This window comes from Mycteria americana, chromosome 7 (genome assembly GCF_035582795.1).
Source record: "Mycteria americana isolate JAX WOST 10 ecotype Jacksonville Zoo and Gardens chromosome 7, USCA_MyAme_1.0, whole genome shotgun sequence".
Lineage (NCBI taxonomy): Eukaryota > Metazoa > Chordata > Aves > Ciconiiformes > Ciconiidae > Mycteria > Mycteria americana.
The window spans coordinates 11,815,176-11,837,813 of record NC_134371.1 but is presented as its reverse complement, the minus strand read 5'-3'; the positions used below and the strand labels follow the sequence as shown (position 1 = coordinate 11,837,813).

The 22,638-nt window shown below is 46.5% G+C and overlaps 1 protein-coding gene across 3 annotated transcripts; it reads right to left on the bottom strand.

The window, feature by feature from the left end:
* Positions 1-2,443: 2,443 nt before the first annotated feature.
* EIF4E2 (eukaryotic translation initiation factor 4E family member 2) lies at positions 2,444-22,366 on the bottom strand. Of its 3 annotated transcripts, XM_075507028.1 has the most exons (8): positions 22,272-22,366; positions 21,354-21,468; positions 19,914-20,048; positions 17,326-17,430; positions 14,230-14,382; positions 14,005-14,141; positions 5,543-5,621; positions 2,444-2,933 (listed from the first exon to the last, which is right to left on the bottom strand). In XM_075507028.1, the coding sequence occupies exons 1-7, from the start codon at positions 22,289-22,291 to the stop codon at positions 5,576-5,578; spliced, it is 711 nt and encodes a 236-aa protein (XP_075363143.1). In that variant the 5' UTR covers positions 22,292-22,366; the 3' UTR covers positions 2,444-2,933; positions 5,543-5,575. The 3 variants fall into 3 exon arrangements, with proteins under 3 accessions (XP_075363143.1, XP_075363144.1, XP_075363145.1); XM_075507029.1 differs by lacking the exon at positions 5,543-5,621; XM_075507030.1 differs by lacking the exons at positions 2,444-2,933; positions 5,543-5,621; positions 14,005-14,141; positions 14,230-14,382 and adding an exon at positions 16,735-16,959.
* Positions 22,367-22,638: the final 272 nt, after the last annotated feature.

Here is a 22,638-nt window from a genome sequence, read left to right as displayed (position 1 = left end):
ACCACCCCTCACCCCACACTCCCTGAGCCCCCCAGCCAAGCCCAGCCCAGCCATCAGCCCCCACTTGACCAGCCGTAGCCAGAGACACCCAGAGCCCATGAGCCCACCACAGCCCACCATCCCCTTGGGAAAGAAGAGCCCTGGGGCTGGACTCCAGGGCTCGAAGGCGTTCAAAGCCCTGCTGGTTTCCCCAAAGGCCACTATGCAGGGATCTGAGGAAGTTTAAGGGTGGACAAAGCCTTCAGGATGAGGAGAACAAGGAAGGTCATGACTCACCACAGATTTGGAGCTCCCACGGCTCCAGACTTGCTTCGTAAATAAAGAGAATCTGAAACCTTTTTCTAGAGCATGACAGAGGCTCCCTCCCCTCCCAAACAACCCCGTGGCTGTGTTTCCACCACTCTTATTAGCGGGACAGAGCAGACCGCAACCCAAAAGCCCTGCTCAAAAAACAGTCTGGCTCCATGCCTCTCCAAGCCATAGGAGGCACCAAACCTGGTGCTTGGCACTGATTGCACACGGCTTTTCTTCTGACCTCAGGAAAAGTTGTAGCCTGAAAGAGGACAAACTCCACGCCCCAGCCAGCTCGCTCCTTTCAAGGCTGAGGAAGAGGAACAAGCGCTGAGTTCCTCCAAATCTCAACCACAGTGTCAGCAAGAGGAGAGGAACAGCCTCCCAGGGAAGGGCTCTTCCACAGCTCACTCGCAAAACATATTTAAGGGCGAACACAGCAGGACTGCAGCATTTTCAGATTTAATAGCAAGCCTGTACTCATCAGCACCAGCTTAGATGCGGGGCATCAGAGGCGGGAAGTGGGCGAGTACATGAAATAGCAGAGGTGGACGCGACGCGCAGCTGGGCACAACAACAGGACTAAAGCCCTAAGTGATGTCATCTGCAAGAAGCTAAATGCGCTGTGGATAAAAGGAGCCTGCAGCTAGTATTTCAGCCTTGCCTTGCAAGGCTATTTTTGCTTAGATTGCCAAAATGTAATTACAACTAAATCCCCCCTAACAACTACCGGAGAGCAGCAGGGGAGAGTTGTATTTAAAAGGAATTTTAAGTAGCAGCCGTAGTAGTACCTGATCGCAGCAGGGAAAACAAACTGCGCCTGGAAAAGAGCATTTGGTTGAGAGCTGGTGACAAACAAATGGCAAGAGCAGGAATAGGACCATGGGGTCTCAAGAAACACAGAGAGAGATGCCATCACAGCCCGGGGAACTGCCCTGCTCCCTGCCCAGCCAGGTGCCAGCAGGCACAAACTGCCTGACCATGGGGAGCAGTTAGTCATCGCTGTCAGTGCGCTGAATGTTTCTAGAGACAGCCTAGGACTGACACCCTCAATGCAGAAAACAAACCCTTCAGAAGACTGAATATTTTAAACTGCTTTCTCTGCCAGTCCTGGCTGCTTTCAGTCTAGACTTCAATAGTAACAGGAGGAATTTGCAATTGGAGTCATGAGGCTGAAGGTCTCCCAGTCCCCAAGGCTAGTAATTGTCCCAGACATGGGCTGCTAGTTCTGCGGTCGTGACCAAATTGGCCCAAGCAGCCCCTTCTCCTGGGGAACTGCGCAGAGCACGTAGGGCAAGAGATGTGCCCCATCTCTGGCCACAGCCTCCCCTCCTGGGCCCGATGCAAAGGCTGTATTAAAAACGAAAGGCAATTGTGCAATTCCCCAAGGAAAAGGGGAAAAGGCTGGAGCTGTTAATGAGTACAATTAGTGTTGCAGTCAAGCAGAATCAGAGGAAATAATTAGCTCCTATTGTTTCTGTGGCATCCGAATTGCAGCCATGCTGGCTTTCCAGGCAACAACCCATCAGTCTAGCCTCACCGCAGAGGACAGGAGACAGGGGGTCACTTGCAGCCCCTCTTCTGGTCACAGCTTTCATGCAGCTATAAGAAGCAGCCTGGGCCATCACCCTCTTCCGCTACACCCACTGGGGTCCAGTTTCCCAGATGGCCAGAGACTTGCAAACCTCAGTGCACCCCAGAAGCACGCATGGCTCCGCATTCAGCCTTTCCTTGGATCCAACACAGGGCAGCACTGCTGGCTTTCCACCGAGACAGCCAGAGTCAAGGCAACTAAGTGACCCCAAACATCTCTTTGTCCTAGTTTAAGGGAAGCTTGCATCCCTCCCCCGAACAAATAGGGCTGGGTGCAAGGCAGTGCTCACCAGGGAGTATGAAGAAGGGGCAAAGACAAAGCAAGCACCTTGTTTTTTAAGCAAGATGTTACATATCTAACTCCTCTGCCCACGTAAGTCCACAAATACAGCGAAGTTTGGCCATGGCTGGCACTTGGGGTGCTTTGCTGCTTCGTGTAGGTGGGCAGCTCAGGGGAAGATGCTTTATGGACCTGGCAGAAGCAGGCCTCGGGCCTTACCACAGCCTAGAGAAATACCACCCCACCGATTTTTAGACAGAGCCAAAAAACCAGAGAGACTGAAAGAAACAAAGAGACCCAATAATTTATTGGCAGAGCTGAAAGGGGGCATTTGAAAACCATAGGGCTGACTCTCAACTGGGAAGCTCCTCCCAGCTGCAGAGAGACTTATAATACTGGTATCCCTCAGCAAAAGGCTCTGACGTTGAGGCAGAATCCCAGAGATCCTGCATGCCATGTAGAGAAAGAGAGGAAAGTGCTGCAAGATGCGGCCCCGAGGGCACGCTGCTAATTGAAAGGTTGGCCTCCCGCCCCACTGCTAAAAAAAAGTTTGTGTATGACAAAATCAGCCTCTATTGTCACCGCTGCTGGAGGGCTTCAGATGGATCCTTCCTCCAAGGAGGAGTGCGAGAGAGTGGCCCATGAGTCCCTTCAGAGGTCGGAGGGCACTGGTGGAGACCTCTCAGTGCTTTCAACACGGAGAGAGGAGCTTAGTGCCAACTCTTGTTCTCACAATGTGATTTTTGTGTTTCGAAAGCTTGAATTATCCCTGGAAAACAGAGGAAAGAAAGAGGTTAAAGGTGTGCATTCCTTCAGATCACAACACCCCCCCATTCCACCCACCATGGCTACCAGTGTTGCCATACCAGTGTATCACTCCAATCAATGCTCGTTAAACCTCCTAAGCAGGTCTGCTTTCTAACTAGAGACTTTTCACATAAGTCAACCTGCTGCTCCAGAACACCTGGAACACAGGGAGATCCTGGTTCATCCCCATTCATCAGGAAGAAAAAAGTGTCATCTCCTGTGAGCAAAGCATATGATAGACTCTGGAAACCTCCCTGACAGATTCTGGTGTTTAAACAGCTTGCAAGATCTCTTCCTTCCCAAACACTTGTGCTCAGGGATTCTGCTTTGAGCACAAATATACCATCGGTCCAACCTCCTCCTGCCTCTGTCCCTCATATTTAGGCTCCTTTTGCCATGCTGTCAACAAGTTTAGTTCTCTGGTCTCTGCTACCTTAAAATAATATCTAATCTGAAAAGGACATTTCCCTCAAGTTTAAATAGAAGACTTTCTTCAGCAGCTTTTACTCACATGAGTACAGCCACATGAGTTGCAGGGGCTACTGACAAAGAAAGGACTGCTGGTCCACAACCTTCATTTGTATTGTCTTGCAGCACATGGCAGCAATTGAAGATGCGGCAGGTTACAGAAACCTGTGTTAATGCTTACTGCTAGCCTGTGAGCAGCAGCAGTAGGCAAAGCATATTTACACATTAATAGAAAGGTGGTGTGTTTTTTTGAACTCAAATGGAAATAAATGAGATTACAATTATTTTGAGAGGATAGGTTTGGCAGCTCTTCCCATAACAGGGACAGGGCAGTAAGTTGCCCAAACCAAACATCTAGGGATGCCCCAGCACATACCACACCAAATCAGCAGAGCTGGGTTGAAGAGCAAAGGCAGCAGCTTCAGAAGCAAGGTGCTCTGCAGGACTGTAAAATCCTGCTTAAACCCTTGAGCTAGCATTGTGCGCTGCTAAGAGCTGCACGGTAGCTGTAACATCACAGCACAGTACATGCTGGAACATCTCCAGGAAGTGGGCTGGAGAGCTGGAGGAGCAGAAGGAAGTCAAAAACACTCTTTAGAGAGTTAAACAAGTTACTCTGCTATGACATGACAGCAAAAACCATGCTGGAGGCCATCTGCAGAAGACTGGGGTTCACCTTTGCACCTGCCAGCCAAAGCAGGCTGTGCTGCCATTTGGGAACATGATTCAGGATTCATTAACTGGATTCCAGTTAATTTGCAACAATGGTTCGGCTTTCTATCCCATACTGTACTTTCACCCGTGCCATCTACCTCAGGAGGACAGCACACTTTGGTTAGCTCTTTCTCGGACAGGTTTCTACATTTTCCCTCCTTTCGCCTTTATCAGGATGCCCCAGGCCCTCTGCTCATCACTACTCTCCCTGCTCAGCATAGGTAACCCAATACAGTTGAGAGCTAAATCAACTCCATCACTGTTTTCCTATACACTTGGCACATTTACTGTCTTCTGAGACTGGTATTTCATGAAGAGAGCTGCTTTCCTCTTCTGGAAGGTCACTTGAATGTCATCTAACAATAACAGCACTACTAGGTGCCTGTGTAACATTTTGTAACCATTGATCCTCACAAAAAGCCAAATCCGTGAGGAAAGATAGATATTATCTTCACCCATGACTTCAGAGCAAGCTATGAGAATGCTGCTTGCCCAAAGCTGTGGAGGGAGGTTTTGGGATCCCCAGTGGCCCCTTGGAGCTCAGCCATGTTGGAGCAGCTACATACCACCATGGGGTGGGAACTAGACAATGTAACGCTGCCTTCCAGCGGGTTCTTCTGCTCTGGCACTCGGCAGTGCAGCAATCCCACTTGGCTACAACCAAATGCAACCCTCATCACCAGGCCTCCTGCTAGCCCTTTTTAAGGAAAGGGCCTGCCATCAGCAAAGTGGGCTCTGGAGGGGAAAAACAATCTGAGCTGCGAGGCTCACAACAGCCCTGAGCTCACCTTGGCTATTTTCTCTGCACATGGTCGGTTGCCACTACCAGAAGTAGCAGGTGGTTTCATCTCATTAGCCACAGCATTATTATTTCTAAATACAGTAGCTACTGTGTGTCCTTCCTGAACAAGCTTTTATTGACAGACTAATTTATTCTGCTCCAGCCCACTGTCAAGAGCAAAGGCATGTATGCCAAGCTCCAGGCGCCTCTCTCAGTGCCCATCACATGGATGTGTCTAGCATTCATTTACCACTCCATATCTGCTTACAGTCAACCCTAGGCAACAGACCCAAGCTGAAGACATACCTCTCAGCCTCCTGGGACCAGGCCTGGGACACAAGTGCCTTGCACAGAGGAAGGACACATTAGCAAAATAGCACACAGCATCACAACAGAAAATGCTGCGTGAATGGAGACCACGGTGAATGTTGGTGCCTTTGGTAAAAAAAAAAATTAAAAAAATAATTTTGACCTTTGGGAAAGAGCCAGCAGCAGAATGGGCCCACCACCAGGCCCATAAGGCAAGAGAACATGCCAGCCCATGGGAAGAGGGTTGGAAGCTGAGAGGTATGCCATGAAGTCACATAGGAAGAAAGATGAGGCCCTACCCTGGGTGTGACAGAGGGAGGGGGAGCGTTCGATCAGCGGCCACTGCTGTTCACCAGGCCATGAAACTCCTCCCAGGCCCTGGCAAGCCAGAGGGAAAAAAAAAATGAAACAAAAAACAAAAAAAACCAGCACTTCAGATCAAAGGCTTCTTAACTTTTAACGAGAGCAGAAACATTCAATGGCGTTTGAAAGGCACTTGTCTTCAGAGAGCAAGGCAATATTCTCTGATAGCCCTAGTGGATAGAAGCATCCTTAAAACCCAGCCAAACATCTGACAGCGCGAGGCAGCTTTAACGTTCTGCACAGACATGAAGCGTTCCCACTGGCTGCTGCTGATATAGCCACATTAATACCCAGAGACAGGTATGACCTTCCCAGTCACAAATGGAATATCCATTTCCTATTGCTAATAAAGTAGCCGATGTTACGTCTTTCTGGAGGATTATTACATTCCTTGGCTGGTTAACCGTAGCCAGTTACTGGCCTCATGCTTCACCACATACCTGCGTATGTAGTAATCCCCCCAAAAGGGGCTTCTTTTAATGCCACATGGCTTAGTTATTACGAAATTCTTCGATCAGGTGGCAGAATCCAATTGTTATTAGAAAGTCTCATTTCCTATTGTAAACCTGCATTGTTAATGACGACCCAGTAAAAACATTACAGCTATTTGAAATGAAAATGTTTTCAGATAAGTTAGAGGGACAGGCCTAACGCTGCATTCCCTGGTGGAGAATGTTACTGACGGACGAAGCTAGCAGACTGAAAAATTGCTGTCTGTTTTACGAAGGCAGCATACTGAAAGCCCTCTCAGGGAAAAGATGCCGAGGTTAATATGAGCATAACTATTACCTTCTGGGATCAGAGACATCAAAGAACCTCATAGTTCTCCACACCCAGCAAAACCGTCCTAGTGCCTACAGCACATGCCAAGCCATTTACTGAACCCAGAGAGTCCCATGGAGCTGGAGAGACCTTAAAGGGAACCCAGGTCAGTCATAAACCCGGACCACCCTGCAGATTTTGTTGCTGGTACTCAGCAGCTACCTCACATCTTGTTTTCTGTATTGCCTCATCAGGCCACTGCAACACAACAGGAGAGTCCAGAAATGGAAATCCTGTGTTAGTCAGCACCTGTGCCAAAAACAGAGCCCCAGCCTGGCTTTAACCTGAGCCTCACAGAGTCAAGCTCCCAATCAGCACTTGCAAAAGCAGCTCAGGTGTCGGTGTCATATGCTCTTTCCCAGCAAAGTCATAGCCCAAATAAACAGAGTATACTGGCAGAGCGCCTGTCACGTGCACTCTGCAAGACTGTACACCACCTACAGGCAGTCTTGCTGGGAACCCAACCAAGAGGGTGCAAGCAAGAAGCTTGTCGCTGTGGTGTACAGCTTGGAATTTGTGACACTGCTTTCCCTGACCACAGGACAGCAAATCCCTCTTTTGAAAGCACTGAAGCTGAAATCCTAAAGATCACTGACTTCAGCACCACCAGTATGAGCCTGGTGAGCGGCAAAACACTCCAGTTCTTCCCAGTTCAAAACTGCTTTGACAAAACTTCCAAGAAGCAACTAAATCTCCATAGTTCTCCAAGGCACAGGCTCCTGTGACCTACCAAGGTGATCAACTAGTCTAAGAGAGTCCTTATCTATGGCTGGCTAGGTTTTCTCCTCAGTCTCCCTCCATCCATGGTAGCTCAAAATCCTCCTGATCTTGACTAGGATGGACAAGTGAGTAACAGTCATCCATGGGAGTCCCAAAGCCACACGGTATCTCTAGCTGATCCTCAGACATGAGCCCTTGAAGCCAAAGGAAATGTGAGAAAGACAGCAAAGGGTGCTGTAGATGCAACAGGACAGCACACAGGACACAGCTGTGGTACATTAGTACACCAGGTCAGATCTGCAATCCAGCTTGACGTACAGCAGTACACTGCTTGCAGGAGAGAAATCCACAAATGGCTCATTCTAAGCAAGGCAGCAGCACAGAAGCCCCTAAATGGGAACTTTACCCCCAAGTCTCCCCAGACACAGCTCCCTTCAAGGCCACAAGGCCAAGAAATCTTCCAGAGAAAGGAAAACTGCCCATGTCACCCAGTCAGCACATGGTACTAGACACTGTGGGTACAACTGCCTCCCTCCAGAAGAAAGGGGGAAGAGAAACTCTGGATCTGAAGCCCTCTTAGCTGCTGAATACAGGTTGGAAAGCTAACGCACATCTCCAGCCTTGTTAAAGTCTTTGCCTTCATGTCTTCCTTCCAACCTCCCATGCCTTGTATTTCTACCACATTCCCATCACCCATAATCATATCTTCTCTCTTTCCTCTCCCACAGTTCTCCCCAAACTCGTTACTTCTATTCTCTGCAGAAGGGACACAAGGGCAGATTATTTGTCAAGATAATTGATAATTTATTACCCCTTTCAAACCAAGGAGTTCCCTGTTGCAACATCCCAATAACATCATGCACGTAGTCCTTCAGCTGCCAAGTCCTTCTCACAGACATAGAGAAAAAGCTCTTCCATCCAAGAATTTTTAAGCCAAGACCTTCATACATATTATAGTACTAATTAGTCCAACTATCTGCTGACTTGACTGAAAAAATCCACCAGGATGAGTCTGCCCTAATGTACCTAAACTATGCTAGCGGAGCAAACTGCTCTCCATTTCGTACCGAACAAGGCTGCCAGTTAATCTCGTCTGGCAGAATCTTTATGACCTGTGACGTGCCAAAGGCACAGTGCCAGAGAGTCTAAGAGGTTATTTTTATGTATAGACATTTTTAGTACCTTATTGCTATACTGTCTGCGCAGCAATCAGATACTCAGTGAATTGATCCCCAACACTTAGGTTACTCCCATTGAACAGATGGGAAATGGAAACATTAGCAGGTTAAATAAAGCCAGCCAGAGCTGTTCTTCCACACTCATTCCTGACCCACAACTGTTGAAACTTCCAACCTTCTCCCCCACTGCCCAGGGTCAGGACCCAGGCAGGGCTCGCTTTATCCCCATCAAGTACACTGGGGAAAAAAAATGCAAAGAGTAGCCACTATCGGAGACTCCAGCAAAAAGAGGAAGAGCAGCCACAGCTGCTTCAAGGGACTTTCCAAATCACCACTGTGCAAGCAGCACTAGCTGTTTTCTCCAACCACCCTCAATCTTTAAGTCCTAGCAGTTCCCCTTCAGTATTTCCCTGTGCAGCCCTGCCTCCTTACAATCTCCTTCCCCAGTTAAAAAAGGAGACAGAGACCTCATAGTGCATGCTACCCTCACAACAGTCAGCAAGGGCTGTCCCTTCCACCAGCCTGCATGCAACCTCCCAGCACACTGACCACTCACTACCCTCTGCAGCTATGGTGTCCAGAGCAGCACAGCCTCTTCCGGGGTGCTCTCCATGCTCTATCAGAGTGGGATTTGTTCAAAGCCAGTCAAGAACTTTGTGACAGGCCTGAAAACTAATAGCTTTAAAAAAATCTAGGATATCCTTCTAGCCTGAAATAATTCTTTCACACATCTGGCAGTATCTGTAGCAAAGGCAAATACGGAAGTCATCATGACTTAGAAATGAACACATCTGAACTGACCTCCTTGAAAAGAAACATGAAATAAATAGGTTATATAGTCACTTCTTTGGTGAGAGACAGGCCACCAAGATAAGGAGGCCTTTTACAAAGTCACAGACACTTTGAATAAAGCATACTACAGTGACAGAGAACTAATCAATGAATCCATCATTTCAAAGCCCAGGTCTACAGAAGTGCTCTTAGACTTGCAGCACCTGGAAATATTACTTGAATTGGAGAATGGAGTGATAAATGAATTAAGCCAGTATTGCAGAGACTCAGGAGAAGAGGATAGCTATCAGATCTGGAACCTCACTGCTGTCCTTTAGCTTTTATTCCTGCTCCCAGACTTGAAGGAATGAGGGTGAAACAATGCATCTCTAGAGCTGGCAAGACCCAAGGCAACCTGCCTTCCACTGACAGGCATCAGACAGTGTGTATGGGTCCCATTTGCAAACCACCTAAGTTCAGACAAAATTAACCCTGCCCACCACCATTTAAGATACAGTCAAAGACAAAGATGACACAACTAGGACAGCAGCATTGAGGAGTTCTCCTAAGGTCTTGGAAATTGGCAAGCAAATGGAAAGCAGTGCTATAAAAACATAAGAGTCACAGAATTAGCTGAACTCTGATGTAACAAGGGAGACTTCTCACAAGCACCCCACCACCAGCTTACTGTCTCACAAACACTGATCTTCTTGCCCAACACCTGCCACTTCTGTGGGGATGTCTCTTCCTCATTCCTCACTTTTTTTGGTCATTCCTCACTTTTTTGTCCTGAGAACCTTGCCCCTGCACTCTTCTTACAGTGCATACCCTTATTTCCTCCATAGGATGTCTGCTTGTTTCCTAGCTAAAATATACTCTGAGGACATTTCTTCCAACTGCCTGCAGTGAAATGAACCCAGTGCCAGCCCTATTAAGATCAACTATTCTTCTCATTTACTCGAGCCGTCCCATTAGTTATCAGTGGTGACTTTGAAAGGAAAGGATAGTTTTATACCCTGCTCAGCTCTCACTGCAGCAGGCTCTTACAAATAACTGAAGCTTTGTTTTCAGAAAAAGCAGCCTTGCTTTAGAGCTGACAGGATGATCCATAAAGTCACACAGCAACCAAAATATTTTCAGACCAGCCCGCTCAGTGGCAGCCTGCTGTATGGCCACAGGTCTGGTCTCTCCTGGCATACGAAGCAATACTGTTGAATTTGCCTGGGATTCCTGCATGGTACTGCAGGTGAGAGCTCTCAACACAGGAGATGGTCACTGACCACACAGTTGTCAGTGCAGAAAAGAAAGGCTGATAACCCCAAGCAGGGCAAAGGTGTATGCAAGACAGCCAAGCACTTCATGCTGCAATGCTCAAAAATCAAACTTTACAGTGATCACTTCCCCTCTACCCCTCTCCCAACTGCAGTTCACTTGCCACAGATACCCGAATATTTTCAGTGGCTTCACTGAGACATGACTAGGCTGTGACCAGCAATATTCTGCTTTCAAAAAAGCACAGTGCACTTCCTAAGGCAGCAAAAGTAAGAGGTTTTTTTTTTTTTCTTAATTTCAAACCACAGGGAGTGCCACTGTCCATAACCCACTGTCACTGCTGGACCATGTCACCTCCAAGGTTAACAACACTGATGAACAGAACCTATTAAGTGGTCCACTACATCCCAGTGTACCCCTCTCAGTCCACCTCCGAGGGAACAAAGAGAAGCTATTTCTCTCCAGCTACTGAAACAAGGTAGCCCACAAAATGTCACATATGTTCTTTTCAGGTGCTTAGCACTGTAACGTCTAAGGTACTATAAATCCCCTGGAATTAAGCAGAGTCCAAGAGATTGCTCTAGCTCTTCTAGCGAGATTGGAAATTAATACAGACTAGGCTGACCCTTCCACTCGCTGGGATTTAGGCAGCTTGTCAATATCACAAGCAAGAGAAAGGACAAACACAGGAAAATTGCAATGAAAGATCTGCTTATCTAGCTAAATGCACAAGCCCCACCACTGAGAGCAGAAAGGACAGAATGCAGAATAGCTCCTTGGAATAGCTGTGAAGCAACAGATACTTTTCAAATGCAGCTTGGCAGCATCACCACTTTCTGAAACAAAGGGGGCTGCAGCCTCACTGACAACTCATGAAAAATGGTATCTAAAAATGAGTTAATATGAAATGCATCATCACAAAAGGAATATATAAAACCCGAAGCACGGGGCTCAGGTTCCACAGTGAGGGGTATGCTAGCAATTTCTACAGAAGCGTTCATTTACAGTGTGTCAAAAGCTAATCCAGGTCAATTCACTACCTAAAAGTCAAGGTTTAGAGAAACGCCTGTTCTTTTCTTGCTAAGCGTGCTCCCTTCCCCGAAGCACAATCAATGCCAATCAAACCCTGCACATGAGCAGAGCTCTAGTGGAGAGATGCAGCCCATACAAATGAAAAATGCCACAAGCCCCCCTAGAAAGGCAGCCCTGACAAAGCCTACAGCACAGCTCTTCCATTAGAGCCTTTCATAAAACACAGCCAGAGTGTGAATATAGAGTGCTGGCTTAGAAAGCGCTCCCGAGTCATAAATCACATGGTACATGCACAGCATAAGTGGAGTTTATTCATGACGGACAGTATTTCAACAGGGCTTGATAGATGGGTGAGGAAAAGGAGCCAGACTTTATGGAGGATAGAACTAGTTACACAAGAGATTCTTCATTAGTGAGAGAACCTTAATGATATGAAGCATAGCCAAACAGAGTCAGACTGAAAGCTGGGGCTGTCCTGCTCTTTTCTGTCAACGAAGCAGGCACCGTTACCTCTCTGCAGCTGCTGCTGCTTGCTGGTACCAGGCGAGAAAAGCACAAGAAGTCGGTCCATGCATCACTACACAGAAACTCCACTGACAAGCAGTTCTGCTCTGAATTTACACCAGTGCCATTAGAAGGAGATGTTGGACAGCACTGCAATCAGACTGCTGCAGCTCAAGCGAGGCAATGGAAAAAAAGAGCTCTCATGATCCCCTACATGGTGGAAGGTTAATTGCTTAGATCTACCTCACTAGGACACCATCAAACCAAGTCCTGACTATCCCTCCTACCCACAGAAGAATAAGTGGGAGACAAGCCAGTCTGCTCCTATTTAAGAATTGCTCCCAGCTGTAATCTGAGCTACTAAACTCGATTCCTCAAACACCTGTTATTCTTGGACAAGCTCATTTTGCACCATACATCAGCAGCACAAAATGAAACTTTGATACTATGCAGGAAGAGAGGGCAGCAAGCATGGCATGTTACACTGTTGTAGAGAAATAAGCCCATGATATTGGATGCACCATCACTCAAGGACTGCCACCTGCCAGAGCAAGAAGTTACAAACATTGCTATAGCAGCATTCTCTGTCCTAGGAAGTGCTGGTGGCAATAGCTGGTAAGGGAAAGCCCACATCATTTCCATTCTAAACTTGCTACATGAACCACCACCACAGCTTCGGAGAGCTGGCTCAGGACACAGCTTTCCCTACAGAGACTGAGAGAAGTCAAACACCTCCCTGCTCTCACCACAAAGCCACATCACCACAGTCTGCAGTCTGCTACTGCTGAACAGGAGTAAAATATCCTGTTATGTGTCCACATGAGCACTTTGTTATCTCATAACACGGCCAGAGAGTCGATAGTGCCCTCTCCTGGCAAAAAGTGCATGAGAAATGTTACTGGCAAAGTCATGAATACAAGATTTCAACAACAGAAGTGGGAACTTTCAGAAACCAAAGCTGCCTGCAAAAGATTCAGTTTAATAGTAATTCCTCCTTCCCTTCTCTTCCCCAGGCACACAGGAGGGAGGGCCACATGGAACACTAGATGCCTGCAGGCAGTTTGAACGAGACCTCTGTATTACTGCTAGTGACCCACACTCAAAATTGGCCACAACTGGAAGCTAGCTGTCTGCTAAAAACAGGATTGATCTCACCAAGCTGTTTGACAGCACACTGATGACAGGGTGATTATGTGGAAAGGACAAGCTAGCATAATGAAAGGAAATCATGAAAGGTACTTGCACCCTGATTACAGGCTAGATTAGAAAGCTCACTGCTCTATCAATGTCTTATTAATTTGTTCCACTTCTTTTTCCGGGTACACCTTTTCAGGTGTTAATTTAACCAATATGACCTAATCAGTGTATTGGTTTATAAGACGCTTAAGAAAAAAAGAAAAAAAAATTACATTATTCACTTCTAACTAATAGCTATATATGCAATTTTTCGTCACTCTGTGGGAAATAAAAGTCACCCTGAATGGCCTGGTATGGTAAGCTATAATAGGTTTATTTAAAAACATAGCTGTCCTCTCTGTGTACCGTGATCTTCTAGTCTTGTTAAAGAGCCTCTGTCACCAGGGCCTGGAAGACTTAATATACGACGTTTATTATGATTAGAAATCATTTGTACAGCACTGTAAATTCACACAGCACTTTCCCAAGACCATTTATAAGTCTAATGGCACTATAAATCCCCGTTAGCTTCCGCACTTTATTCCCCAGAATCTCTATTTATTCAAATGATCTCGTCCCCCCCACTGCAATCTTGTCTTTGAATACATCAAGCCACAGTCCCACACTGGGCTGCCCATCTCCCAAGTGACAGGCTGGGTGGATTGCTAACAAAGCCCTGGACTATACACTTCAAAAAAATAAGGTTTTACTATTAGAACCAAATGTCCCTAACAACAGCACGATAATGACACAGATATTTGGCTTTCAAAGCACACTGGAAACAATTGCTGCTGTTTGTGATACTGTTCACAGTGAACAGCCCCAACGCACATGAGCACTTCTCTGAATTCTTGCAATCTGCATTAAATTGCTCAAGCACGCATGCAACCAGCAGCAGGCCCTCCCCCTGCCACCACACGTACTTGATGCTATCGGTGTGTGTTTTATATTCCATGATGGTGTTGGGAGGTAGGTTGAGCACTCTTCGTAACGTATCGCGTATCCGGGCTGTTGTGGCCTGGTCGCTGGCTGTCTTGTTCCATATCGAGATAATATCCTCCTACAGAATAGCATGTGAGGGGTAAGCAGATGGTACTTTTTGTAGCCCTGCCAAGTGGAAGTACATGCCAGTTCTCAGAAGCACTTACCTGGAATCGGACAGAGACGACTGCCCCACAGATTTCTTCCCCCACCATAAACTGTTCTCCCAACATTGCCAGAATGAGATTCTCCCAGCATCGTGACGCTAAGCCCTTTCGCAGACGGATAATCCATTTACCACCATTTTTGTTGGCATCATCCTAGGAAGAGGGGCAAGAAATTGATTTGTTTTCTTCTAGCTATTTTCTGCTTCCCACAAGACAGCAGAGCCACAAATAGGAGCAGATATTGATTGGGTGGGGCAAGGGACAGAATGGAGGTATTTTCAAGCAAAAACATTTTGCTTCTCCCCCATACAAGCAGAGACAGAGGTATACCCCTTACTTCAAATACAAAGTATTTGAAACAATGACTCTCAGCTTTCCAGACGAAGCTCTATGCACTGAAGACTTCAGCTCTAGTGTTTTGATCCCACTAGCAAAGACTAACACCAGCCTCCAATCTGCACACAGAACCAGAGGCAAGGACCCTAAAACTATTCCTAAACCCGAGACTGATTCCCCCTTTGTCTAATACCCTGTATATGTACTTCTGCTTGTAAAACAAGAAAAATGCCTCATCACAGAACATGGAAGGCAGGGAAAGAGTTTGCAAAGTGATATTTAAATGCAAGCAGAAGTTGAAAAAGACTTTCCTTCCACATTTCCAGGAATGGGCTCACAAGTTGTGTTAACACAGAAAGGACCAGTCCTTTCTCTGCGAACCACTGACATTATCACACATCATACAGCTGGATGTTTGCTCCAGACTGTGGTGACCCAGGGAAATAACCAAAAATGAGGGGAGAGTGTAAAGAAAAAATTTATGCTAAGCACCCAGTCCAACATCTCAATATTGTGATTCCATATGTTGCACCTGAAAAAGAGCTGAAAACTGCTAGAGAGTCCCCTGCTTCACAGAATGCACACCTATGTCAAACAGCAGCTCCTCCTCTGTACAGAACACCGTGGCATTCTCTTGTACAACACCGTAGCTGTGAAATCTTACAGGGTGAGAGGGGAACAAATTCCATCCAAAGCCAAAAAGAGAGAGGTAGGAAGAAGTCAAAGAGGTGGCAGTTAGGAAGAGAAAGGGAAGACAGGTCTAGGACAGAAACAGAGAAGAACAAAGGATAACTCAGATGGGACTGCACAACACAGGACATCCCTGGCCAAATCACCAGTAATCCCCTCTGCCAAGCTGGGATACACCTTAAAGATGCTAGGCAAAGCAGCCCAACCCTTCTTAATGAAACAAAGTTAACTTTATTTTAGCCTTAAAGCTTCTTTAGGGCTCAGATAAAACTAAAAATTTGTGTGCTCTCAGAGACAGCAAGTGCTAATGAAGCAATCCTGAGCAAACATGGAAGTGCCAGCATAACAGCAGCATTCACCAGACTCCCAGTTTTCAGGTATGAGATAAAGCCTGTACTGAAAGGGGAAGGCATCAGCTCCAGAGAAACCTCAAAGCATGACAGCAGCCACATGCAAGGTGAAGAATCCAAATAAACACAAGTTCTAGGAATGTGGCATACTCCCATGAGATGCAGACTACTTTCTGATTAAGCATCCTTGTTTTCCAAGTTGTGAACATCACACTCTAAGGACCAAGCCATCTAGGCTTCAGCCTTTAAGCAGGGAGTTGGGTTTAACTCCTCAAACTTTCCACAATGACTAATAGGGGTCAGAAGACAAAATGGTATTGCTCAAAATATTTCAAAGGTGGTTTAAGCAGGTTCAAGGCTAGAAAGAGAACAGTGATTGGGAAGCAGATGCTGTATTGTGTGTTTTATGGTTATTGTTAGTTTTCTTTCAGGTTAAACAAGCTTCGGTTCAGTCAAGCATTTGATTTCCTTTTACCAGAATAATAATGATCTGCAGCCCAGTAAATCACCAGGGAACATTATGGTTAGCGCTTCTGACTTTACCCAGAAAAGGCACAGATGGATCTAGAAAAAGATCAGAGCTACATACACGCATATATGTGCCTATAAGAATGACAGCAAGTAAGGATTAGTTTGGAAGAGAAAGGAGCATAAACAAAGCCCTACAAAACAAGCAGCAAAGGGAAGGCCAGCAGCAAGATCCCAGGTCCTCTTCTATAAATACAAGAAGGGAGTGGGGCCAGAAGTAAACCAAAGAATCTCTCCACCCCCGTCTTAAACTGGCTACAGGGAAATGCTTTATAGAAATTCTGGTATCATTAACTTGTGGACTCTCTGGTTGACACATTATCAGAGCAGCTAGCTCACTAGGAGTCCGAAGAGGGTTAAACATTCTATATAAATTGTATTTGCAGTAACTGGCTATAAAACACCTTGCTTAAAATAATTGCCAACTAGGGTCACATATAAATTTCTCAGGACCAAGCAGCATAATTAGGTACTTCAGAGCAACACATAAAATCCTCATATTGCGAATGGTATTGGTCATTGCTGGAAGCAGGCCAGGAACTGGAAGAATGATTTGCTGGGCAAAGATTTTTATTTTCTTTTTTAACAGATTTGGATAGGAATGAACAGAAGCAAACTAAGTGCCCTGGAACAAAAAAAGCAAACGAAGGGCTAAGTTTTCTTTCCATCTCCGGCTCCATGTACAGCTGTAGGCTTTTAACCACACGCACCTCTTCCTTCCTTGTCTGAAAAAGGAGAGTTGGTTTCTTATAAGCTTTGTTGAATTCCACTTACAGGGGTCCAGCTCTTCTAGAGGAAAGCCCCACACTGCTGTCACTGGACAAAGCTCTAAGAAGGGGCAAGTGTCTGTATTAGGAGGCACAGAACTAACTTAGGGTCTCCCCTTCGTTGGGCTCCAGGCAACATTGCCCAGAGATCCTCTGGGCCCACAAGCAAAGGCAGTTCTGCAACCTTTGGGGGAGTGCAACTAGCAACTCTCTGCATCTTCCTTCTCCTCTGCCAGCAAGTCACAGGACTGCTAGGTTACATGGGACAGAGTTCTGAGGACAGGTTTACAGGAAACCCAGAAGAAAGGACTGCACCCAAGAGAAGCCTGGAGTGTCATCTAAAGACAAGAGTCCCTTCACTGTAGAAGGTTCTCTCCAGAATACTCTGGGAAAATACCAAGGCAGAAATGAGAGCTCCAACTCACCTCCCACATGGGTTTGATCCCCTCTTTGAAAAGATGGAAGTCACTATGGCCTGTCAGGTCCCCAGGACGTACCATGTGACTGTAAAACCGCCAGAACTGCTCCACCTGCAATGACACGAACCACACAATGAGGCCGCTCAGACTGTTCACAGCCAAGATTCCTACAGAAAGAGGCTCGCCTTTCTACACCAGCTGGCCAGAGCCACCTTCCCCTCTTCTGTTCTACTTTCTTGTCACAAGGGTGTTGATTAGGATACCCAGAAGGCAGTGGGAGGATCAGAGCTTGGGTGCCTTTTTCTGACTGGCTCCATTACCAGATGACCACTTGAAATATTCAACAGGTGCCTCCACAGTCACTTGGTGTTTGTTTGAAGAAATCTGTGTTAAGATAACTGCTGCTCTGGAGAACAGTTCCAAACATATCTTGTAAATCCTGCTGCCCAAACTTTCAATCAGTGGATATGTGTCAAGTGCATCAGCTACAGCCAAGCCTCTCTACACTATACACATCAGCCCTGCATTAACTACTGCTCTCTGCAATCGTGGAGAATGCAGGAGCCTCCAAATGAGACATTTTTTGTATTTAATTTTACGTGTCCAGGTTTTAAGACAAAAGACACATTCTGGTACTGGTTTAAGATCTCAAGGCACTATTCAGAGCTTTTATTTAAATACCTCTTATTTCCTTTTACAGTCTGCCATGGTACACTTGGACCACTTCACTTTGACCAGTTTCCATTCTGGCACCCCTGTGTCTACTTCAGACAATCTGGCCAGAAGACAAGGGACTTATCTTTTCTAATTCTTAAAAATAACATATTTATCTTTTGAGATTCTCTGGATAAAAAAGGATTTTAGAGAGGCCGGATCTTTAAAACAAAACAAGGCACTGGAAGAGATTATACTAATTTCAATATTTTAAGAGGACTCTACTCAGTAAGACAATAGCTATTAAGCAGACCAGCAGTGGAGCTGGAAGGGTTAGACACCATCCCAAGTACTTTATCAGAGACCTTAATGACTTGGTCAGCACTTGGAATTCTGCTCCAATCTCTGACCTCTGCCATCCAAGCAGGAATTTGCTTTTATAGCCAATAAAATTATGAACCAAGACTGAGGTGGGGTCAGAAGCAATCTATTTTTGTCAGACACATCCAAACGCAGTGTGGAAATTAAATTCTTATGCCGAGTGAACATGCCCTCTAGTGGTTAGCATTTAAAAGCTTTTAGAGCCTTCTACTGAAAAGCAGAGAATAAATCTGAACCCAGATTTAGGCTCAGACAATTCTTTCTGAAGCTTGTTCTTTCTCCTCCTTAAACAGAATTTGGAATCAAACACATTATCAGATCTGCTGGCCAGTCTCTCTCCATCCTAACTGAACTATAGCACTTCCAACCTACAACAGCAACCACAAAGTCTTTGCAGCAAAGAGCAGACACAGAACGTGTGAAGATTTTCCTCTAAGGAGCTAAAAGTCAATGTTAAGTCTAAACTGATTTAACAGACTGAAAAGTTATTGCCAGATCATCATGCAGCAGCCACATTTTTCATTCACTGAAGTGAAAGTACTTGCTCACACAGGGGAACCGGAGCAGTAACTACCGTTGATGATCGGCTTAGAGCTATTCTTCCCACTCTTATCCTGTGTGGATGCAATAACACAACCCAGCTATTGACAGGCGTATTTTTGCAGCCTCTAGAAGGGATAAAGGGATGTTGTTACAAATTCTCACATTACAGAAGACAGAGATTTACTGGTGAGCAAAATTAACATTTGCAAGGGACCCTGGAAAATCTGGAAAAAATAGTAGATTTTTAAAAAATTAAATAAATAAAAAGGAAAGCAGCCAACAGAATTCCCAGCCTTGAAAATGGTATTGTAAGTGGTGCCTCTACAATGGAGGCATGTTTCATTTACGTATCTTGGGATCTTAATGATGGTTTTACACTGCCAGTATCATGCAACAACACAACACTGCCTTTCCAGGATACGCTCAATTTATTCCAGGAATAAACAACCACAGAGTGGAAGCGGAAAGGGAGAGCAGTTTGCTTTTTACTGAACTTCACTGCAACACCAAACTGCACCCCAGTCATCACTTCCAGACAGGCAACAGACAACAGACTACCAGCTGCTTGTATATACAGCACGCCAGATGCTTGTTCCAAACAGAGTCTTTGTGGTGGAAATATGGGCAGGGGGGATGTGTGTGGGGAGGACTGTACAGTCTTTGCTCCACACCTACACTGAATCCAGAAAAGCTGTTCCTGTCTTCTCTTGCTTACCTGTCAAGTTCTGCTCCAGCTAGCCGATTTAAGCTACATGGGAGTTCTTTTCATTTTCTGTTATTATTCCAGCTACCACCATTACTGCAGGCACAGGGCAGAGGAGAACTGCTTAAGACATGTCACCTGCTGTAGGTAATTCAAAAACTTATACGTAAGTCATGGCAAATCACTCACTCTCCTCTGTTCCTGACAACAAGAGCACAGCCTGCATGTGCATACATCTAGCACAGAGGGAGTAAGCCAGCCACGATGACCACGCCATGCCCAAGTGACACAAGGACAACAGGGATATACTCACGGAGGCAAAGGTGCCAATCTGTTTGATGTTCTGTTCATAACTCTGTGAGCTGGTAGGCCTCCCGGGCGTTCGCCTGGAGTACCAGAAGGTGTAATTATACTGCAAGGGGTGCTCAGCTGGCCCTGGGACAACAGCCTGCAGAACAGAAAAGCTTGCTTACCCCTTATACGCTTCGCTAAAAGGGGAATGGGAAAAATTACATTCGCAGCATCAGAAGTCTACAAGTTCCTGCCCTCACAGATTATAAAACAAACAACTGATCCTCATTTTTAGAGAAAAATACTATCTCTGTTAATTGTCTGAAATGGATGATTAGGCTAACAGCAGCTGACTATTTCAAAGAATATTAGAAATTTGCAGTGCAGGGATGGCTAAGGAAATAACTTAAGCTCAGGAGAGCGTCACAAAAAAAGCAACCCTCACAACTATTAGAGGCAGTATTACTAAATTTTCCTTTAGTCCTTAACTGTGCCTGTCTCAGACGAAAAAAAGACAAGCTGAAAAAGGCAATGCAAGAGTTTTAACTTTTTCAAATTAAGAAAAAAAAAAAGACACTCTCTTTCTCTGGGAAGAACAAAACCCATTTACACTAAACCATGATTCAAAAGCAATTATAACTCTTTGGTGACACCAACTCCCTTAAGCAACCAACACCCTAACACTCTGGGAGGATTAGTCTTGGAACTTGTTATGTCAGCTTTGGCAGAACCCATGGCTAGCAGTGGGCAGTGATCATTTTTCAATTTCCAAAACACCCATTTCTGATTAAAAAGACTTCTAATGAGCATAAAAGAGGCTAACGAGAACTCATTACCCAAGAGTCAAAACTGACAGAAAAAGAAAACAAACCAAAAAGCCCTTATCTTGTATCACTTGGTATTGTTACGGGAGTTACTAGGGCTTAAATCTCTCCTCTTGTCTATGGTAAGTTTATAAGGATTGCATTACTTCAGACAGAATAGTTTTCCTAAGCACAAGACTAAAAAAAACCAAACAGGATTGATATACGCCTTCTTAACTAGGCTACACTACACATACAGAGACCCATCTTAAGAGTTATTTTAACAGTGGCACAAACACAGCCTGGTAAACCAAGTGCAAGCCACTACTTCCCTGTCAATCAGTCCTTCCCCCACACCCTGTTCCAAAAAAAAATTCTGGGGAAAATACAGGTTTATTTCTCATTTCTGTTCAAAAGCCTGGCAGAGCACTAGCTGCATTTGTGAAGGGAGCATTCACCCCTCAGATTATATACCTCCAAAAGCTACATCAAATTACCCAAATGCTAACGTAGCCCCTCTATCTTCACTACAACAGTAACAGCGCATTAAGTGACCACAGCCAACCAAGACATATTTTTCTTATCTCTGAACTGAAGACTGACTCTCTAGCACTCCCATATCATGCCTTAGCGATGGAATGCAGATGCCAGCACTGTACCTTCCTCTTGGTAGTACTCTGTGGTTTCTCTCGATCATTCTTTTCCTTCTCACTGTCTTTCTGTGTGTTATTCTCCTCATTCTGGTCATGGTCTCCACTATCGTCATCTTTCAATCTAATAAAGAAAAAGAACAAAGAAAGTGAGTCTTACATCACATAGCTGAGAAGTTTCATACCAAGCCCTAGTAGTCTCTGCTTCTAAGCTCCTCCGTGGTACAAGGGCCATCAGTGTTTGGAAACCTACGCTTGACAACCTACACGGTAAAAACTACTACTACTTTGCATGCCCAGAGCCCATCACAGGCATCTTATGCACACACTCTTAAGCAGAAGAGAGCAACAAAATGCCTTTTTAGAACAAACTCAAGCAGTTTGTACTAGACACTGATCTGCCACAGAAAACCCCAGCTACTTGTTAGGGTCCCTCACTACTCAGCAGATGAACGTGAAGACCTGTCACTGTAACTTTGCTGACTCTCTCCCACCCAGCTCCCCACGCCCCTAAGCACAGCAGAGGCAGCCCCTCAGGCGAGCAGACACCACGCCAGCGCCCTGCACCCCACGGGTCTCTCCGCCCGCCCCATTCCCTGCCAAGGGCCGGAAAAGAGGAGCGAGAAGCGGGGCCAAAAGGCGCTGCACGGTGAGGGACGCCCCGCCACGAGCAGAGGCTTGTGCTGCAGGGCCACTGCACCCACCCCTCGGCCCGCATCCCCTCAGGGCCAGGCAGCAGCACCCGAGCAGGGCCGGGCCGGGCTCAGGGGGGAGGAACGGGGCTGTGCGCGGCGCCGTGACTCATCGCGTCTCGCCCGACCGGCGCCGAGGCAGCGGCGGCGGCGGAGGGGAGTCCCCGGCAGGGAGCGGGGCCGCGCAGCCCCCGCAGCGGTGGGGGAGTCGGGGAGGGCCGCGCCGCCGACTCACGCGTCGAATTTGTTGTTCATCGTCGCTCGCTGCCGCCACCTCCGTCCACCTCAGCGACTTCCGCTCCGCCGAGTCCTCTCTCCAAAGCCTTCCGCCGCTTCCGGAGGCGAGCGGAGAGCCGCCCCGCGCTTCCCCCCGGCGCCATAAGCACGGCGCACGACGGAAGGAACTGAGGGGAAAGGGAAAAAGAACGCTCCCGGTTGCCATCTTGAGTGCGGACTCTGGCGGGACCCCCGCTGCCGCGCTGCCGCCATCTTGAGCGCGGCGGGAGGGCAGGCAGAGCCACCATGTTGGGTGTGGCGTAAGGCGGGTCCGCCGCCAGAGGCGGGAAACTGCTGTGAGGTGAGGCCTGGCGTCGAGCTGTCGC

Bases quoted from the DNA above. Each gene is read 5' to 3' on its own strand.
- EIF4E2 (XM_075507028.1), bottom strand. From the start codon at position 22,291: ATGAACAACAAATTCGACGC. The intron at 21,469-22,271 runs GTGAGTCGGCGG...TTTCTTTATTAG, and splicing joins ATGAACAACAAATTCGACGC to ATTGAAAGATGACGATAGTG. The intron at 20,049-21,353 runs GTACAGTGCTGG...TCTGTTCTGCAG, and splicing joins AGAGTACTACCAAGAGGAAG to GCTGTTGTCCCAGGGCCAGC.